This window comes from Varanus komodoensis, unplaced genomic scaffold (assembly GCF_004798865.1).
Source record: "Varanus komodoensis strain SLA01 unplaced genomic scaffold, ASM479886v1 scaffold1, whole genome shotgun sequence".
Classification (NCBI taxonomy): Eukaryota; Metazoa; Chordata; class Lepidosauria; order Squamata; family Varanidae; genus Varanus; species Varanus komodoensis.
In genome coordinates, this window is record NW_025335268.1 from 15961779 (window position 1) to 15978531 (window position 16753).

General features: G+C 50.7%; 1 protein-coding gene across 5 annotated transcripts in view; it reads right to left on the reverse strand.

Moving 5' to 3' along the window:
- Positions 1–4043: 4043 nt before the first annotated feature.
- TMEM63B (transmembrane protein 63B) overlaps positions 4044–16753 on the reverse strand; it is an 88989-nt gene continuing 76279 nt past the window's right edge. For 4 of the 5 annotated variants that reach the window (XM_044446207.1, XM_044445852.1, XM_044446037.1 and 1 more), the window contains 7 exons: positions 15695–15760; positions 14629–14791; positions 12972–13077; positions 11301–11468; positions 9459–9574; positions 8256–8339; positions 4044–6969 (listed from right to left, as the gene is read on the reverse strand). In XM_044446207.1, the coding sequence (XP_044302142.1) occupies positions 6802–6969; positions 8256–8339; positions 9459–9574; positions 11301–11468; positions 12972–13077; positions 14629–14791; positions 15695–15760 (871 nt within the window). In that variant the 3' untranslated portion in view covers positions 4044–6801. The remainder of the gene's footprint in view (positions 6970–8255; positions 8340–9458; positions 9575–11300; positions 11469–12971; positions 13078–14628; positions 14792–15694; positions 15761–16753) is intronic. The other variant, XM_044446124.1, reaches the window with a different exon arrangement.

Sequence of the window (16753 nt, forward strand, 5' to 3'; positions counted from 1 at the left end):
TGAAGAGCATGGGACTGGGACTCAGACGATCTGGGTTCTAGTCCCCGCTCAGCCATGGAGCCAACTGGGTGACTTTGGGCCAGTCACAGACTCTCAGCCCAGCCTACCTCACAGGGTTGTTGTTGTGGGGATAAGATGGAGGAGGAGAATGATGTAAGCTGCCTTGAGCCCTTTGTAGGAAAAAGGCAGGATATAAATCAAAAAATAAATAAATATTCCAGATTTTCCACCAAAGCTTTTCACATGTCTGTTCTGATTCATGGTGTTTTGTTCCTCCATCAACTTCCCTCACCTGCTTCCTTTTTCATTACTTGTCTGTGGCTGAGATCAAAGGGGTTTGTTGTACTTCGTCCTTCTTCTTCAATACTGTGCAGTGCCTTGTTTCCCCGTTGGTGCTTACAATTTTTTAAACTTCAGATTGCCTTCTGTATGGACATATTTGAGTAGGGGCGCTCCCTGTCTTTCCCTGCTCCAAATCTATTTCCCAGAGCCCCAAGTGTTCATTTGTGTCTATGGAAAGCTTTGCTTAGCTTAACTGCCACGCTGGCAAATTTGCCACTTATTGCACTAAGCGTTCTGTCCTCACGGTGCTGCAGATTAATTGTAAGTGAGGAGGAACTACAGATTTGGGCAGGACGCACATTGAATAATTTGACGTTATTTGGAGGAGAGGCCAGTTTGCTTGCTTTGCCTTCCGTGGTCATTTAAATAAATCCTGGACATTATTTCCAGCACAGCTGCGAATTGCATATATGACTGAGAGCTAGTGTGATGCTGTTGCTAGAGCATTGGACGGGGGACCTGGGGGACCTGGGTTCTAGTCCCCACTTAACCATGGAGCTCACTAGCTGACTTTGCACCAGTCATGGACTCTCAGCCCAAACTACCACTCCGGTGGTTGTTGTGAGGCTAAAAATGGAGCTGTGCAAGCTGTCTTGGGATCATTGCAAGAAGAAAAAAATGCAACATACAAATGCAATGTAATAATGAATTAGCAAGTACAGAGTTTTGTGCCTTGTGGCCCTGGGACCCTAATCTCTGAAGTGCCTCACAACACCCTGGGCCCATGAGTCAGTTATCCTGGTAATGATAGAAACCTGGCAAAACAATCCATGTTGCCATGAAGTTCTCCCTTACGTCTGTGCAGCTACTGAGAACCAAAGCAGTGTCACGGCTGAAGTGTTGGACTGGGCCTCAGGAGACCTGGTTCCTAGTCTTTGCTCTGACGTAAGATGGGGAGCAGGAAGATTATGTAAGCCACCTTGTGTTCCTCGCAAGAGGCAAAACAAGGTAGGATATACATATTGTAAATGAATCAAGAGCCTAAGAAGAGACACGCTGGATGAGGCCAAGTGCTCATCTAGTCCAGTAGCAGCCAGTTACTGATCACAGGAAAGCCACAAGCAGAGCGTAAATGCAGGCGTGTCCTCCCACAGCTGCTGGTTGTAGACAGACAGACTGGCTTTGGTACTGGAGGTGGTATGTAGCCATCAAGGTTGGTACCCAATTTGCCCAATCCCTTGTTAAAGCCATCCAGATTGGTGGCTATCCCTACATCTTGTGGAACTAAGTATCACGGTTTAGCCAGGTGCTGTGTGAAGTACTCCCATTAGCTGCCCTAAATTGGACAACACCCAATGCTAGCATTATGGCAGGGAGATTGAGAAACCCACCTCCCTACCTACTTCACGCCACACATTATTTTGTACAAGCCTAAAGCAGAGACATTACCCTGCCGACAAAAGTGCGTATAGTCAAGGCTATGGTTTTCCCAGTTGCAATGTATGGCTGTGAAAGCTGGACCATAAGGCTAAGCGCCAAAGGATTGAGGCCTTTGAATTGTGGTGCTGGCAGAGACTCCTGCGAGTCTCTTGGACCACAAGGAGATCAAACCGCTCTGTCCTAGAGATCAACCCTGACTGCTCTTTAGAAGGCCAGATCCTGAAGATGAAACTCAAATACTTTGGCCACCTGATGAGAAGGAATGACTCCCTGGAGAAGAGCCTAATGCTGGGAACAATAGATGGCAAAAGAAGAAGGGGACGGCAGAGGATGAGGTGGCTAGATGGAGTCACTGAAGCAGTTGGTGTGAGCTTAAGTGGACTCTGGGAGATGGTGGAGGACAGGAGGGCCTGGAGGAATGTTGTCCATGGGGTCGCGATGGGTCGGACATGACTTCGCGACTAACAACAAATCATGTGGGCCCTCACTCTCCCCGTCCTAAGCTAAGCACTCCTAGCTGTTGTACCCGTTCCTCATAAGGGACTGCTCCAGCCCGTTCAGCTCTGTGTGGGGTGAGGGTCAGTGCACGGCTGGGGCAGGGGAACGAGTGGTCCCCAGGATCTGCCAACACGCCTGTTCCCAGGCGAGCTCTTATCCCAGCCTCCCTTAAACCACCCGCGCTAGCTCAGAAGTGCCAGCCTTGCCATGATCAGTGCCTGCCTCAGACTGGAGGAGCCGGGTTTGCCATCTCTCTAGCCTGGTCAGTGCTTTGGTTGGACTGGGACTCTTGCCCAGAGGGAAGCTCCCTTCCCCCACAGGAGGGGGGCTGCCCCCTGCAGCTGACGGATGGCGGATGCCTGCCAGCTGGCTTGGCCTCCAGGAGGGCTTTTCTGCGTTGGCCTGAAGGGGGTTGGCAGCAACCCCAAAGAAGATAATGGGGTGCAGGGGCCACCCCTAACATCTTGGCCAGTTTGTTGTTTTTCCCTGGGTTCTGGTGTGTGTGTGGGAAGGGTCCCCTTCATAGAGCCTGGGGAGAGAGGATATGGGGCCGGGGGGGGGGGCACACCCACAGGGAGTTGTCTCAAAGTAGGCCCTATTGAGGTCTCAGAGTGCAGGTAAGGATTCATGTAAGAATTAGCTGGTCCAGAGGATACTTCTGGTGCCAGGAGGGAGGGAGGGAGGAACTGAAGCGCCGGAGCTTCCTGTGCAAGGACACTGGGCTCATCTGTAAAGGTGCCAATTGTTGGCAGCTGAGGGAACGGGAGGGGGCCCTCCTAGGACTGGCTGGCAGACATCACCCCATCTGCAGGACAGGGGGCTAACCCCCCCCCCCCCGCAAACTTTGGAGGGCTATCTCCTGCTAGACTCCAATGCTGGTGGAGGTGTCTGTCCCTGACCACTTTCAGAGACCATCACTGTGACGGAGGAGAGCTGCATTAGGTGAGCAAAGGACATGTCACCTTTTCTGCTTTGTTCTGATGGTGCACCAAGGAGTCCAGGTGCCCCAGAGTTGGGACAGCAGACAGCCTGGGTGCTTAAATATTTCTGCTGCTTTCCCTTTTCTGAATCCAAGTCCTCCTCCTCTTTTCCTCTTTGCTTTAAGAAATCTTTACTACGGTTTGGTGTTTGGGTGAATTGTGCTGCTAAGTCTGGTGTCCAGACCATGGAGATGGATCAAGAGCTGGGCTGCCTTGGCCCAGAGGCAGAGGGTCAAAAGGGGCCCCTTCTGCTACACTGACCTCTGGCATTGCTACCTGTGTGCTTCTAAGCCCAGTTCAGGGAGCCCGTTTTAACCTACACATCCTTGCACAGGTTGGGACTGCAGCATTTGGAAGTCTCTCTCCCAACCACAGCCTACTCAGAGATGACAATCAACACCTGAGGTCTTCTTCTGGGGAGGGCCTTCCCTTTGAGGAAGCCTGAGAGGGCCTTCTCAGTGGTGCCCCCAAAGGATCTTGGCGCTTGGTACCTAATCTGTCTTCTTTTTGCTGCTAGGATAAGGCAGCCCCTTGCAACAAGGCACTTCAAGCCATCTAACGATATCTAATGGCTTCATGAGGGCTCCCAAGCCAGGTGCTTTTACTCTGTATCTAATATTTTGGCTGTTACATTATTAAATTTTGCATTTTTGAATAATTCTATGGCTTGGTTTTAATACAGTCCTGTTAATTAACAGTTGTAAGCCTCCCAGAGAGCTTTGGCAATTGGGTGGCATAGAAAAGAAGTAATACTGATTTTTCCAGGCAGCAGGCTGGCCCCATCTTGCCTGGAATGCCCCCCGCCCCCCGCTCCACAAAACCGACACAGAGGGAGACTTGAAATATGATAAGTTCCTTTTTTGTCTTTTTTACACAAATATGTACAGGGTATTATACACGTCTCTACACAGACACAGTGCCAGTGAGAACACAGCTCCCTGTGGGGGGGCACACGTGGGCCGCTCCCGACACACCCATTCGCCACCAGCGGAGCCTTCGGCGCTCTCCCGGTCATCCCAGGCTGAGGTTGTGGGGCTGCTGCAGGAGGGGCCGGGGCGGCAGGCACTACTAGGAATCTGGTGCCGAGGCGAACCAGTGCGGACACGGGCGGGAACCCTGGCATGGGACACGTACTATGTCTGGACAGAATCAGAGAGACATCCTGGAACAAACAATTAAAATGAAACCCACGTGCATTTCAGAGCGGGCATGGCCATGTGCGTGATGGTGGGAGGAGGAGGAGGGATGCCAAGCCAGGCTGTCCCAGCCCCGCACTCCCCGTGCGCATTGGGCTGCCAGTCCGGTAATTCCCCGCCAGTGTGGCCAGCGCATCCGCAGGTCCCAGGCTGCTGAAACATGGGCTCCACCAACCCGCTCCACCAACCCCTGGAAAATACCACCAAAAACAACCCCCCCCCCAAGCTGAGGGCCGGTTCGTAAGGGTGAAATGGGCTCCTCAGATTCTCAGGTCCCCTCCTCGAAGGGAGTGTGAAGTCCGGCTCCTTCTCTCCATCTCCTGGGGTTCCCAGTCAAGAAGCTTCAAGCAACAGCCATCCTGGGTTTAGTCCTGACTGATAGCAAACTACACCTTCTTGATGGCACCTCAGCTACCTCTTTCTTCGCTTTTACCACCGAGCGCATCAGCCACTCTGCAGCCCTATCAGGGTTTGAGATTTGGTTTACTGACATCCACAAGAGGCGGCGAGTCCTCAGCTGGAAGGGCAAAGCAACACACAGCAACATGACAGCAACACACATACCCTTGGAGGGTGACTCGTTGCTTACACATCACACTGGTGGCTTCCCATCAGGGGCAGCTTCTTAAAGGCAAGGAACAGTGCAGTGAAGATGAGGAGAATGCAAAAACTGAAAAGGCCAAGCAGCTTCTCTTGGGGTCTGGTGCAGAGAAAGGAAGCGACTGTAGAAAAGTCAACTCTCCAGTCCTCAGGACCAGCGACCCCACAGAAGCCAAAACCAGCCAGAAGCGAAAGGCCTACTAGTGCTTGCCCACATGCCAAAACCCCATATCAAAGGGTGGGGTGCTACCATCAAGACCCCGCATTCCCTTTATCTGCCCCTTCCCTGTGCAGCCGAAAGTACTTTTCCGAAGTGATATACTGACAGGGTCCACAGGAACGGATTCTATGGCCGCCTTTAGCACCTGCCAATCTTACAGAAGGGAAAAAAGTGGGGAAAGAAGCGATCCCAAGCGTCTGTGCAAATGATGCCAACACAAGGGTGGGATGACAGGGGTTTAAAGACCCCTTTCACAGAACGTCCATGAGACAGAGATGCCTCCCAGCCGAAGGCGGGCCCTCGAGTCGCATGCAAGGCGGTGAGTGGGGTGCGAACAACAGGGGTGGGGCTGCCTCTTATGGAGCACATGGGGGGCCTCATGCCAGAGCCAGAGGCACGGCGGGGGAGCTTCCCGGCCCCTGGGATGCAGGAGTCTCTCCCCCTCTATGGGAACCTAGGAAAACCAACCCTCCTCTCCTCCACCGTTTCCCTAGAAATCAGACAGGACAAGAGAACGTTTGGGTTTTAGTCCATTTTAAGGGTAAAACAAAGTGCAAATATGCTGCAGAACCCCAACTGCACCGTGTCCCAGGTCTGAGACCCCCTGCTGTTGCGCCACGTGGGGCACAACCGCTCGTTGGGGATGGGGAGAATGGGAGAGAAGACCTGCCAGCCCGGACGGGGCCCTCACGCCCTCCCGTCTTCCGCACTCCCCTCGCCCCGCAAGGGGTGCTCCTTGGCTCCGGGGAGCCGCTCCTGCCACTGGCTCTCGGGGTCACTGAGCCGCGTGCTCCGGCGGGGGCTTTCATAGGGCACCGCTCATGCAGCAGCGCCCCTGCGGCTTGGTCCTCTCGCTCTGGGCAGCCTCCCCTGCAGGGACAGAGTGGCCGGCCAGCGCCGTCACCGCGGGGCCTCTCAGGCACTGGAGATGAAATGCTTGCCGAGGCACAAGCACGTGGGAGAACTTAGACGCACGCCTTAAAAACAGCTCCGCTTGGCCGGAATGACCGATTCCCACCAGGTGCAAAGCCACACGCTCTTAGCTGGGGAGTCGAGTACCATGATTAAAGCTCCATTCTCTTTTACATCTAATACATTAGTAGCGTTCCTGATCCTAGATAAGGGAGGGGAGAGGGGGAGAGGGTGTGCGCTGAGGGAGGGGGTGGCCGTTTCCACCAGGAAGCATCCAGGCCACAGTGGTCCCTGGCGCCCCCTCCCTCCCTGCCCCTGCTGAGGAGCAGGGGGCCCAGCCACCCCCTCCCAACGCCATCCTGGGCTTGCAAAGTTTCAAAAGAGTAGGTAGGTAGCTTGTAAGAGGAATCCCCTCCCATCCCAGAGGAGGAGGATAGAGAGAGGAGCAGGATGGGAAAGATGGGGGTGAAGGTCCAATGAAGAGGCTCTCCCCACCTCAGGTGAGCAGTGGATGCAGCGGCCAGGTGGGTGGGAAGGTGCGGCGGCAGGGGCCTGCCCATTCCTCCCCTTCCTCGTCTCTCCCTCTGTCGCTCACACATACACATACACATGGTGCGTAGCAGCCTTGGCAGCTCCCAGGCCCCCCTCGCCCCCCTCTGCGTTCCTCGCATCCCTAGTGATGGATCTCGTTTTCTATCAGGCTGTCCTCGCATGACTGGAAATCCGTATCATTTATGCCATTGGGGTTGATGAGCTCCTCATCTTGGGACCCCTGTTCCTCGGACTCGGCCACGTCGCCCTCCGGTGAAGAATCTTGCAGCACCTGGGCAATGTACTTCTGCTGTGGAATGGATATACAGAACAGAACAGTAACGATAGTCATAGCAATAACGGGTTGGGGAACCCCCTCGCTCACTCGCTCGCTCTCTCTCTCTCTCTGGGCGGGGAACCCTGGCAGCAGAGCATGATGGGGAAGCGCCATGCAGCCGGGAGCGTGAGAGTGGTCATGCCAACCCAGAGGAGGACTAGATGAGGGTCCCACCCCAACAGTGGCTGAGAAACAGTTTAAGAGAAACAAAATTAAGAAAGGTTGTGTATAAGAGCTTTCTTTCAGCACGATGGGGAGACGTTTAGGCTTCAAGGGGAGGCACTGCCTTCTTGTTGCGTACTAAAGGGCAACCCTAACTTAATGAAAATCTTGGAGGTACTTGGAAGGAGAAGCATACTCCAAAAACCTGGACAAAGGCAAACACTCCAGTCCACTGATCCCTTGCAGGGAAAAGAGCTCTGAGGTATCAGTAGAGCACCATTCACTTCTATGGCAGATCCAGCCCCCTGGACACAACGTAATGGGCAAGTGGACTGCCTTCCTCCCCTGGCTGGCAAATGGGGAAACCAGCTCATGCAGAAGCCCAGTTTGTGCCCTCAAGGAGAGTGAAAGAATGTCAACAGTTTTGCACAATTAAAATGTTGTGTAAATGGATGGTGATCGTCCATCTTCTGTATTTTAGCCAAACCAGCCACTCTTGTCAAGTTTTAAAAAATGAAACACTGCTGTGCAGAAACACTATACTGGGAGTTTGCCAAGCTCGTGGAAGCCAGGGAAAGACGATCTGGGCTTCCCTGTGGCGCGGACTGCAGCCACGAGCATTTCCACAGTGCCTGCTCAGAGACAATTTGGATCTCAAGGGACCTGGGGTACAAGAAGGGGGGTCCCACAAAGTCTCTGTTGAATTAATATTCCTCAAAACTAATTTGCACTGGGAAATGGCAGGCCTAGCTTTTTCTGCAGCACTCACAGCACATGCCAATGAGTTACAGCCAGGAAGCAAAAGAGAAAGGGGGCACTGACCAGTCTGGCTTCACTGTCCGGCTGAGAGACAGAGGCAGAAAGTGAACACGCAGCATGGGGAGGGGGAAATAGGAGGCTGCAGGTCCTTCACCTCAGAGAGTGCCAGTAATTGAGAAGTCTGTATTCAGCCTGTGCATTTCGGTTGCTGCCCGTGCATAGCCCCAAAAGTCTGACAGGACATCTGAAAAGGCCTCTCCCTCCTCCCCAAGCTCAGACATAAGAGGACACAGAACATCTGGCGAGGCAGAAGGCAAACGGAGGAGCTGGAGACTCACAGCTGATTTAGGAGCGGGTGGCTGGCTGGCAGCAGGTCGTCCGTTTTCCCTCCCATCCACAGCATCCACCTCTGTGTGATCGATCTGGAAGAGAACAGCGTGGCATGAAACCAACCACAAAGGCTGGAACCAGCCAGTTTATCCCTGTCTACTCTGCAAGAAGGCTTCTACATAATTTAACCTGGAGGGCCTAACCGAAGGCAACAAGCTCGGGAGGGGCACCCGGGAACTCTAACACGCTGCTAATACCTGTCCTCCAACAAGGACATTCTACAAGGCCAATTTCTACATTACAGCACCACTGCGGAGGCTACTCCTGCAGATCTACCTCTTGCGTGGCTTCTGCAATTCATGGAGGACAAGCCTATCAATGGCTGCCGCTTCTGATGTCACAAGCGGTTTCCAGTAACAGAGGCATTTAGGTACAACAGTTGCTTGGGAATGCAACCACAGGGTGCTTGTTACACACATGGCTTGCTTGTAGGTCTCCTACAGGCACTGCGGTTGGGCTGCTTTCTGTGTGAGTGGGATGCTGGACTGGATGGATGGTCTGATCCAGCATAGCTCCTCTTATGTCATGGAAGAACAGTGTGTATGGGTACCTGTGCCAACACTGTTTTCCATGGAGACCGGGCACCCTGTATCTGTGGCCCTGCTGACACTGTTCCCCCAGGTGTGCGTGTCTGACGTGGCCTGAGAAGAAGCCACAGGGAAGGGATAACAGGGCCATGGCAAGACTGCAGGGATCCCTCACTGGCAGCAACCGCAAGTGGCAGGCACGGAAGAACCAGTACGGAGTCACTTTGGACACAGTGCTTTTCCAGCTGTGTTCTCACGTGGTAAGACAGATATACATGAAGAGCATACACACGTGTATAGGGGATTTTCCCTACCTTTTCAACACATGGACAATGGACGATGTACACAAATATACATGGGACTCTTCTCTGCCTCTCTAGGACAGGGATGGGGATTGTGTGTCCCTCCGGGTGGTATTGGATTGCAAGTCCCATGAGCCCAGGCCAGCACAGCCGATGGTGAGGGATGATAGGAGCTGCAGTCCAACAACACTGGGGAGGGTACATGTTGCCCGGTTCCGCTTTAGGAAAACATGGGAAGCAGCCTTCCGGGGCAATCGTCTCAGCCCAGCCCCAAGCTGCCCTGAAAATCGCCCTTCCCTCGAACAGACATTTAGTGCATTACCTTGTAATTGTGAGCACTGAGGTATTTGAAGTGTCCAAAGCAGACATGACACAAGCAGATCACGATGGTGATGACAAGAACCACAAAAGTAAACATGGATGTGAGAGCCAGGAACCCTGCGGAACGCAAGCAACCGCCGTCAGGACTGTGCGCACGCACCGCACCTGCCTTCCCCTTGCTCCCCGGGTGCTGCTTTAGCATCCCACCTGCGGGTGACCTGCCCCACTTTTCCAGTGCAGGAGGAGTGCGCCCCCCGCCCCCAGCAGGGCAGTGGCTGAAGTATGGGTGGCATGCAGTTTGTCACTGAACTGCATACTGTCTGAACCTGGCTGAGACAACACATCATGGTAAACAACCCGCAGTTCATAAGCCAACAACAAACCATGGGTTCTCTTCATACGTTGTTCATGGTTACAACCCATGGCTTGTTAAGGCAGCTGGATTCATATTACACAGTATGCTATGTGGGTTACCATGTTGTCTCAACTCAGGCATTTTATTTCTCTCTCTCAGCCCATCCTGTCCCTTCCCTTCATGCTTCCCCCATCAGCTGTGAAAGCACCACAAAGGCTGGGTGGCTTTTTACACTACCAGTGCTTTCGCGTGGACAGAACCTGCTCTCAAATCGCTGTGTATCAGCTTAAACAAATGGGAACAAACGGAGGTAGTGACTCAGGAAAAGAGGATAGAGGATGCAAACGGGCGGCAGCAAGAGCTTTCCTCAGGTCCCCTTCCCCTGATCCCTCTTGCGCTTGTCCACAAAGGCCTAAAGTCAAGAACAGGGATAGGCAGGAGGGGGAGCTGCAGACGTTTTGGATTCAGGGCAGGTGTGGAGGCAAATCATGTAATCCTACCCAGGCTTGGAGCGGTCACTGCCTGGATGGAAAAACACCCGAGAGCCTTGATCTGCATGGAGTCAAGGTGGGATGTAAGGACAAGACTAAGTATATACGGGAAACTGGAGTAAAACATACCTTTCACAGATGGAGAATATTTTATTCATTTATTATTTTTTATTACATTGATGTCCCACCTTTCTTCCTCTTGCAAGGAACCAAAGCACCTTATATGGGTTCTCGTCCTGTCTGTGTTATCCTTGTAACAACACTGTGAGGGAAGTTGGGCTGGGAATCAGTGTGATTGACCCAAAGTCACCCAGTGAGCTTCCTGACTGAGTGGGGGCTTGAATCCAGGTCTCCAAAGCCCTGGTCCAGCACATCACCTGGCTCTCAGGACACAGTAACTGGATGGAGCCTCAAACACAGCCAGGAAGTTTCTACCTCCACTGAAGCACAGGTTAAATATCCCACAAGTTGTCTGAATGGACGATAAGCCAGGGAGGCCCTTACTCCAAGATCTGCACGCTGAAGAGATGCCTCTAGAAACGGGCTCCTTCTCTCTTCTGTCCTTATCTATTTATTTGGTGGACTTATTGTTCCCTAAATTGGACCAAAAGCCCTCTAAATGGATTGCAAGTTCTTTTGTTCCTGTGCTCCACAAAAGCCTATAATTCCAGGTGTGGGCAGCCCAGTGCCCTCCAAATGCATGGAATTACAACCTCCTAATCCTTGCTGTCTGAGGATGATAGTTTAATACCTGTGAAGTGCCCTAGGCTGGGAAAGGATGCTCAGGAATAGTGCAATTAATCAGTACCTCTAGCTACACTCTGTAATGATTAGAACAGTCTTCCAAGATCTGCCCAGTTCATGGAGTAGCTCAGCATATTCCTCAGTGAAGCCTTTATATGTTGTAAAGACAGGCATTAACAAGCTAGGCTCAGCATTAAAAGTAAAAATGCACCAAGAGAGCCCCTAAAACGGAATGCTGATAGACCTGACTCACCTGTGCGCACAGTAGAGAAGAAGAGAAGCCAAAAGAGGCAAAGGATAGGTGCTGCCACCACCTGGTTCACAGCCCCTGAATGGATCTTCTTATCCAACTTGGCTGGCAGATAAGCATAATAGAGGTTGTACCTGTCCACCAGATGCTTCAGCAGCATATACATCAGACCTAACAGAATAAAACAGGGAGAGAAATCAGCTGAAATCTCAGTTGAACAGCAGATGAAAGACCAAAGTGTAAGTTTGTTTCCTTTTTCTTGTATGGATGGGCTAAATCTGAAGAAATTGCAGACTTGATCTAAACATTGCTAGGCCTCTAAAATGTGTTCTTCAGCTCCCAGCAGGCAACGAACCAAGAAATGCTGGGGGAGTTGTACTCTATTTGTTGGTCTAGGCAACAATCCTCTCATGATGATTGTAAGCCTTCAATCTCAGAAGCTCTCTCCCAGAGGGAGTGCTAGAAGCAATAGCCATGATCTTCATCTCTCTTCCTGCCCTGCATTTTTGCTAGATGGGCTTTATTGCCTATCTAGGAAATACATTTTCAAGGAGCAGGGAGGGAAGCTGGATGCAGAATAGCTCATATCCGTGGCTCTCTAGTCTTCTTTCCTCCCTACTCACTCTTGTGTCTCCATTTCACCCCTCTCTGAGGTTGTGTTCCCAAACTTGAAGAGGCAGCTGGTACAGGTTTTTTTCCTTCTTTTGGTATAGACTGGGTGGAGGACAGGGAGAGAGGGAGGCTGGGAGTCCTAGATCAGGGCACTGTCCCCTACCTTGGATCTAGGAGCTGAACTATCCGAAAAGGTAAAGGTAAAGGTTTCCCCTTGACATTAAGTCCAGTCGTGCCTGACTCTAGGGGACGGTGCTCATCTCCGTTTCCTGGCTGAGGGAGCCAGCGTTTGTCCGCAGACAGTCTCCGTGGGCATGTGGCCGGCATGACTAAACACCAAAGTACACGGAATGCTGTTACCTGCCCACCAAAGTGGTACCTTTTTATCTACTTGCATTTGCATGCTTTCGAACTGCAAGGCTGGCAGGAGCTGGGATGGAGCAACAGGAACTCACTCCGTTGTGCATGTTCGAACTGGCAACCTTTTGATCAACCAGCCCAGCAGCACAGCGGTTTAAACCACTGCGCCACCTGCAGTCCCTTGAAATATCCTATGGCCTCTCAAATACTACCTAGGGGCCATAGGATTGCTCCATTATTTGCCTCAACTCATATACTGCTTGTCTGGCAAATACCCATGGTGTTTTATGGTAGTAAACAGTGATGACAGAAACAACAAGAAGAATAGATAAATATTACAAGGAAATATCCAAATAATACAGTACTAGCCAATGAATTTAAAAAAAAAAAACTTGAAGCGCCAGCAGTAAAACTGATACTTGGAGCAATAAATGAGCAATTAAATGTATATTGGAAAAAGCAGGTTTTAACCTGGCCTCCCAAGATTAGCTGGCCAATCAGGCAGTATCACATGGGAGGAGGCGATCCTTCAAGTACTTCTAACTGAATCCACCTTTTGTCCATTATTTCTAGTAATGCAGTCAATTGCCCTTTATCACCTGGGTATCATCTTAAGCAACTTGTTTTAGGGAACCAATTAATAGATAATGGTGAATACATCTTCTGGGGGAAGGCAAGGCAAGGCAATGCACTAGTGCCTACCAAAGGGGACAATGATGGGACAGGTGATACTGTAGGTCATCACCACTGTGAAGACACACATCATCCAGGCATAGGCTGCCCCAAACTGGAATTCATAGGCCTGGTGCTGGAAGGCAGAGAAAGAAAAAGAGAGATCCTGTTAGCAAGCCTCAGGGAGGGAACCGAGCGACTATATCCTGGGTCGACAACAAAAGGGACCCAGGGGTACAAAACAGGAGGACACTGAAATCAGCAGCAGTCAAGTACTAAAATGAATGACGGGAAGCATGATATTACGGAAATCACTAACACTTAACATATTGGTAACACATTGTATAGTCACAAGAAGTTAGAAATCCTTCATAAATGACTAACGGTCAATGTTCCGTTCTAGAGTAGTGTGTAGCTGAGGGATTGTTTACAACTGTAGAGCAAGTGCTTGCAGCCGTAACTCGCACTGGGACCCCCAAGCCCCTGGAAGGGGAGATCACCCCTTCCTTTCCATCATTTGCTTCCTGACATCGCAACCACCCACGGAGGCAAATGGAAACATTTCCCTTTTGTGCAGAGTGTTCCCAGTCATAATCTGCTTTACAGTTAGCCTCTACTACATACTAGTTTGTACATAACATGCAATTTGTCCCGAAGAAACCAGTCTCTTTTGGTTGTCCAGCTATATTATTACAGCAAAAGGTCTCCTATAAGCAAATGAAAAATGGCACTCTGTCACTTAGGTCAAGCTGCCAAACATGGTGGTATCACAGTAATGCAACATTGGAGTCACCACCTAAAAACATTACGGCATACATAAAAAAGCCTGCAAGAAGAGCCCAAGTGAGTATATCCTGGGCATATGTCAAAAACAGACCACACGCCACACATTAATGTGTGTACATACTCCTGAGCCACTCCCAGCAGCCAGGTGGTGCTGAGCAGCTCTTGCTGGCTGGCTGCCATGCCAAGATGGCAGAAGCTACTCTCCCTGGTTGTTGTGGAAAAGGGCAAAGGGCAAGCTCTTTTTGCTGTCAATCCAACAAGTGGAGTATCTGACCTTGGGCCAGAACAACTCTCAGAAGTTCTTTGCCAGGTCAGCCTTCTTCCCTAGACACTGCCCCGCTTTACCCAGGTAGGGGAAAGCTCGTATCTCTATCAGCAGCTGATCAGTGATGTTGCCTGCTGCTTTCCTCCATCATCTTGCAGTTCAGCTTTTGAAAAGCTTGCAATGATATCAAAAGTGGTTGTAAAAGGAATTAATTGCTGCACAGGGATATTTGCATACATGTAGCTTTGTGTTGCTGTTGTGGAAGCGCTAATTCTTTTCTCCAAATGCTGCCCCCCACCACAAAAACTACCCCATGCAATATAATCAGACATTTTTAAAGCCCCTATTGGTAAGACTAGAGGATTTTAAAAAGTGTAAGTGCAGATGCTTCTCCAGGTGCTGCCCAAACCTCTTCCCCCATGAAGAGAAAGTGAAATCAAGCCGGGTGGACCAGTGACAAAGGTACACAGCCGTGGGGGCCTGGTGAGGAGGCCTGGTGCAGGAGGCCTGGTGAGGAGCAGTCCTGCCTATGTAAATCAGTTCAGCATCCTGGCTCCTGTCCTGGCTACATCTGGCTCTGCCCTTAGTTGTGGGCTGCACAAGGGACACGACTCTTCTCTGGCCTGACTTGCTTACCCGTTTGACATTCCTGCGTTCAGCAGCGGAACGGGCGAGGCAGAGTCGGATCATGTACATCAGCAGACCGGGGATGCGCAGCAGGTCCATGGCATTCCCGATAAATGCTGAGGCTATTACGTAGTTCACAAAAAAGGCCCCGTTGTCTGGCAAGAACACACACCTGCAAAAGAAAGAGGGAGAGACAGCGCCCTATAAGAGAAAGTAGACTGCCAACTCGGACAGACAGGAAGTGTAGCAGGAGGATGTGCCACAGGGAAGATGGCGAGGGACTTTGGGGTCAGACTTAGATATATTCTTATCCTTGACTAATTCATGCACCACTCCTTCTGGGAGAACGGCTTCCTTTTTTACTTAACCAGCTTGTTCGGGAGACTCTCCCCATTGCCTGAGTCACTCTCTAAGAGCTGTTGGCTGTCTTGCATACCTTTAGATCCCAGATCTGTCTGAGCTGCCCTGTTTATTTGCATACCTGTCCTTGGTACTGCCAGGTGCCTTAAGGGCGCAGTCCTATGCATGTTTAGACAGAAAAATCCCTACAATTGCGAACTGGCTGGGGAATGCTGGGAGCTGTAGGACTTTTTTTCTATTTAAATGAGAATCCTTTCAAACTCAAAAACTAACTGATTTCTCAAGGAGCACATCCGTGTGCCTTGAACCCTGTGCTCCCTCCACTTTCTTCCTGCCTTGATCGGCAGCCTCCAGATGGCAACAGACCAACCAGGCATCTCCATTCTGCTGTCTCAAGACCAGCCTCTTCCTCTTACCTTTCTTGCATCTCTTTGGATCCACACTTTTCTTTGGCACTCCCAATGCCATACATTACTGTATCTCTGGAGAATTCAGCAAGCAAGCTAGCTGATTTTTGGGGAGATGATCAGCGCTAACGGACCATGTATAAGAGCAGTTTTGGTTTTATATAAACTGTTAGGTTAGTTCATTCACACACACACACACACACACACACACGCTGCCCCCACCCCCAGTCAGCTTGCTCGCTTGCTTCTGAGCAGGCGAGATCCGTCACAGTCCAATTTCCTCCCATTTGTCTCAAGCCATCACTTACTCAAATCTCACGGCAGCCTCAGCCAGGAACTTTTTGTCAAACAGCCAGCGGAAAAAGACATCCAGACTAGAAGGAGAAACGTAAAGAGAAAGAATACTGTGTTATTACAGAAGGCATTTGGGACAGATGTGTTTTGTCTTCACACACCTCACAGGGTGTTATTTGCTGTGGTGAGACAAGGTCACACAGTCCAGCCAGGCCACTGGCTTCAGCAACAACCAATAAAGTGTTCCAAGGATGGTGACAGCATGACTATTTATTTCATTTCTATGGCTATTCCTGACAGCTCAAGCCTTGCTTGCTCTTTTGCCGTTCCTTCTTCTGAAAGAAGTCCCTGACGACCCTGTTTTCACCAGGTTGATAAACAGGGATGATGTTTTTTAATGGTTGCCTTAGAAGTATTACATTAGGTGTACGTCTATCCCACCTTTTTTCCTCTGGCAAGGGACCCAAGGCAGCACTCAAGGTTCTCCTCCTCTCCATTTTACCCTCACAAACCCGGCCCCCACGGGAAGTAGGTAAGGCTGGGAGGCAGTGGACCCAGTGAACCTCATCTGGCTCTCTTGAGTCTCAGGCCATCTGGGGTCATTCTGAAGGCAGAAGCTACACTACAGAGGCCTTTGTCTGACTGAAGTTTGATTGTCTATCCGGGTTCCCCAAGTACAGGTAATCCATGTTTAATCTTTCCTGAGGCTATGCAGAGGCTAAGCCAGAATGTCTGGCTTATTTATCTTCCTTCTGCATAACAATAGTGTGGCCTACAATCTTTAAGGCAGTGCAAAAAGCTTCCCTCAATAGCTGGAGGTTTCAATCAGACTCCTGGCTTTCAAAAGAGTTAAAGGTGGCCTGCAACTAACCTCCTTCAAAATGTGTCCTTTGTTTGGGGTCACAAAAGTACCCCACAGGACCAGTCTTATGCAAATGTAGGGACATTCTGTTTCCCCAGGCATGTTTTAGCTTAGTAACAGAACCCTGTAAAAGGTAGCAGGCTGAAACTGGGGGATATTCTTTACTATGCAGATTTTGACAATGCTCCAGAAGGATTCAAACTGTGGGTTT